The following is a 3095-nucleotide window of genomic DNA, read 5'->3' on the forward strand; positions in this document are numbered from 1 at the left end:
TACCTGTAAATAACCTGAATAGCCATCTAAAAAACAAAAATGTGAGCGACCAGCTAGCCTTTCTAACATTTGATCCATGAATGGGAGTGAGTAGTGGTCCTTTTTAGTGGCTTTGTTTAGCTTCCTATAGTCTATACAAACCCGCCAACCGTTCTGCACTCTTGTAGGAATCTCTAACCCTTCTGCGTTGGTAACTATTGTGGTTCCTCCCTTCTTAGGTACAACATGAATTGGACTTACCCATTTTGAATCGGCTATAGGATAAATGACATCGGCTTCCAACCATTTTAAAATTTCAGTCTTAACTACCTCCATCATTGGAAGATTCAATCGGCGTTGAGGGCCTCTTTTGGGGACTGAATCTGGCTCTAAGGCTATCTTGTGAGTGCATAAAGTCGTACTAAGCCCCCTAATATCGGCTAGTGTCCAACCGAAGGCTTCTCTATGCTCTTTAAGAACTCTGAGCAGCTTAGATTCTTGGATTTCGGTTAAAGCATTTGACACTATTAATGGCAAGGTTTGATTTTCACCTAAAAAGATGTACTTTAAACTTTCAAGCAGCTCTTTTAACTCCAATTTAGGTGGTGAAATCAATGAAGGAACTTGCTTACCAGTCACCGTAAGGCTAGGGAGGATCGGCTTGAATCATGTCAATTTGGGCGAGTCTAATGCACAAAATGAGTTAATTAAAGAATTAGAAATGATAAATTCATGCTTATCAATACCAAAAATGCCTTTAGCTAGAACGCTTTTCAACTCGTCCTCATCCCCTAATTCATAAACATCTTGAACAAAAATATCAATTACATCAAGAGTAAACACGAAATTAATATCAGTGGGATATCTCATAGCATCAAATATATTAAATTTAATTATCTCACCATCAAATTCCATAGTTAAATTACCTTTATGCACATCAATTTTCGTTCTAGCAGTCTTAAGAAAAGGTCTACCTAAGAGTAAGGGGACATCAATCGAATTATCATTAGGTCCCATGTCTAAAACATAAAAATCAACCGGAAAGACTAACTCATTTACTTGCACTAGAACATCTTCTAAAACACCATCAGGGTAGGCATTACTCCTATATGCAAGTTGAATTATCAGACCTGTTGCTTCTAATGAACCTAATTGTACTTTGTCGTAGATACTTCTAGGCATGACATTTATAGAAGCTCTTAAATCAAGCATAGCTCTATCAAGTTTAAGGTCTCCTATCTTACAAGGTATCGAAAACATTCCCGGATCTTTACATTTAGTTGGGAATTTCTTTTAAAATACGCAGATACATTTTCGCCTAAGCTAATTTTCTCATTCCCAATTAATTTCCTTTTAGATGTGTATAATTCTTTTAAAAACTTAGCATATCTAGGCACTTGTTTAATTGCATCAATCAATGGAATATTAACTTGTACCTTACAAAATGTCTCAAGGATTTCGGCATTGACGTCGTCTGATTTTTCCTTCCTCAAGCGCTGTGGAAACAGAGCCTTCGGCACAAAAGATCGCTGCTGATCATTAGCATGTAAACGTCCTTCTATTTGAGGCTTGACGGTTTGCGCTTCCTACTCAAAATTTGCTGCATCGCGCGAAACAGTGGACTGTTGTAGGTGCGATTTTTCTGCCTCTCTTGAGTTGGCTTGTGATGATTGTGAATCAGCCTTCTGCATGGATAAATTCTCCTCTGTTTTACTACCAAATCGAACCCTTTTTACCTGAGTCTCACTTTCCTCATTGCTGTTTTGGACCTTTTTCAGTATAGGTCTTAATTCCTTCCCACTTCGCAAAGTCACGACACTAACATTATCCCTTGGATTCGCCACTGACTGTGAGGGCAATCGATTATTCACTTGTGCTTGAAAATTCCCTAGGTTAACGTCGGCTGATGAGGCTCGAGTTTGCAATTGTTTCACGACTGTTTCTAAAGCTTGGAACCTCCCATTGGTCTCCTTCTTTTCGTCAGACATCATCTTCATCATTTGTTCGAGCATGGTATGGGTTTTGGTTTTAGCACTAAGGTTTTGATGGTTTGGTTGTGACATATTATATGGTCGAGAATTTTGCTGCTCAAATCTCGGAGGTGTAGCTCGATTTTGATTTTTAAAATTAGGGTGATCTCTCTATCCCTCGTTATAAGTAGCTGAGTATGGATTATACCTTCTTTGATTTGGAAAAACGTTATTAGCTTCCCCTTCCTGTAATGTTGGACACATGTCTGTGGTATGTCCTTCCAAACAACAAATGCCACATAGTGAAGCTTTCACATTACCTCCAGTCATCAACTTACTTACCATAGCCGTTAAATTAGCTAATTGAGCCTCCATCATACTCGACTGGCCCTCATCCATTCGTTTGCCCAAGTCGGATCTCCTAAGACCAAATTGCTGAGTATTCTGTGCCATATTAGCGATCAAATTTCGGGCTTGCTCAGGTGTTTTATCAACCAATGCACCTCCACTCGCGACATCAATCATTCCTCGATCTTGTGGAGTCAACCCCTCATAAAAATATTACACTAAAAGCTGTTCACTAATCTGATGCTGCGGACAGCTCGCACATAACCGTTTAAATCTTTCCCAATACTCATATAGTGACTCACCTACCAGTTGCTTAATTCCACAAATTTCCTTCCTGATTGACCCTATCCTTGATGCCGGAAAGAACTTCTCAAGGAAAGCTTTATGTAACCCTGTCCAAGTTGTGAATGAACCTGGCGGCATATAATATAACCAGTCCTTCGCCAAACCTTGTAACGAGAAAGGAAAAGCTTGGAGCTTGATTTGTTCCTCTTCAATGCCATCTGGCTGCATAGTTGAACAAGTAATTATAAATTCATTAATATCACGGTAAGGGTCCTCACCTGGTAGTCCATTGAATTTCGGCAACAAATTCAGAAATCTCGAATTGAGTTTTAACGGCCTATCAAGGGCGGGATAAGTGATAGATGGTGGTTGTGTAGCCAAGTTAGGTGCAGCCAATTGCTTCAAAGTTTAATTGGCCATGTCGATGTCCTCTAAATTGTTAGGTTCAATGTGTGATTCGGCTTGCTGATCGGTAATGTTAACAGGAAACTTCGATATTCGTCGTCCGCTCCT

General features: G+C 39.5%; 1 protein-coding gene across 1 annotated transcript; it reads right to left on the minus strand.

Moving 5' to 3' along the window:
- Positions 1–645: 645 nt before the first annotated feature.
- LOC107907855 (uncharacterized) lies at positions 646–1239 on the minus strand. Its single transcript, XM_016835168.1, has 2 exons — positions 906–1239; positions 646–785 (listed from the first exon to the last, which is right to left on the minus strand). The coding sequence occupies exons 1-2, from the start codon at positions 1237–1239 to the stop codon at positions 646–648; spliced, it is 474 nt and encodes a 157-aa protein (XP_016690657.1).
- Between the last annotated feature and the right edge of the window lie 1856 nt (positions 1240–3095).

Source organism: Gossypium hirsutum, chromosome D08 (genome assembly GCF_007990345.1).
Source record: "Gossypium hirsutum isolate 1008001.06 chromosome D08, Gossypium_hirsutum_v2.1, whole genome shotgun sequence".
Classification (NCBI taxonomy): domain Eukaryota; kingdom Viridiplantae; phylum Streptophyta; class Magnoliopsida; order Malvales; family Malvaceae; genus Gossypium; species Gossypium hirsutum.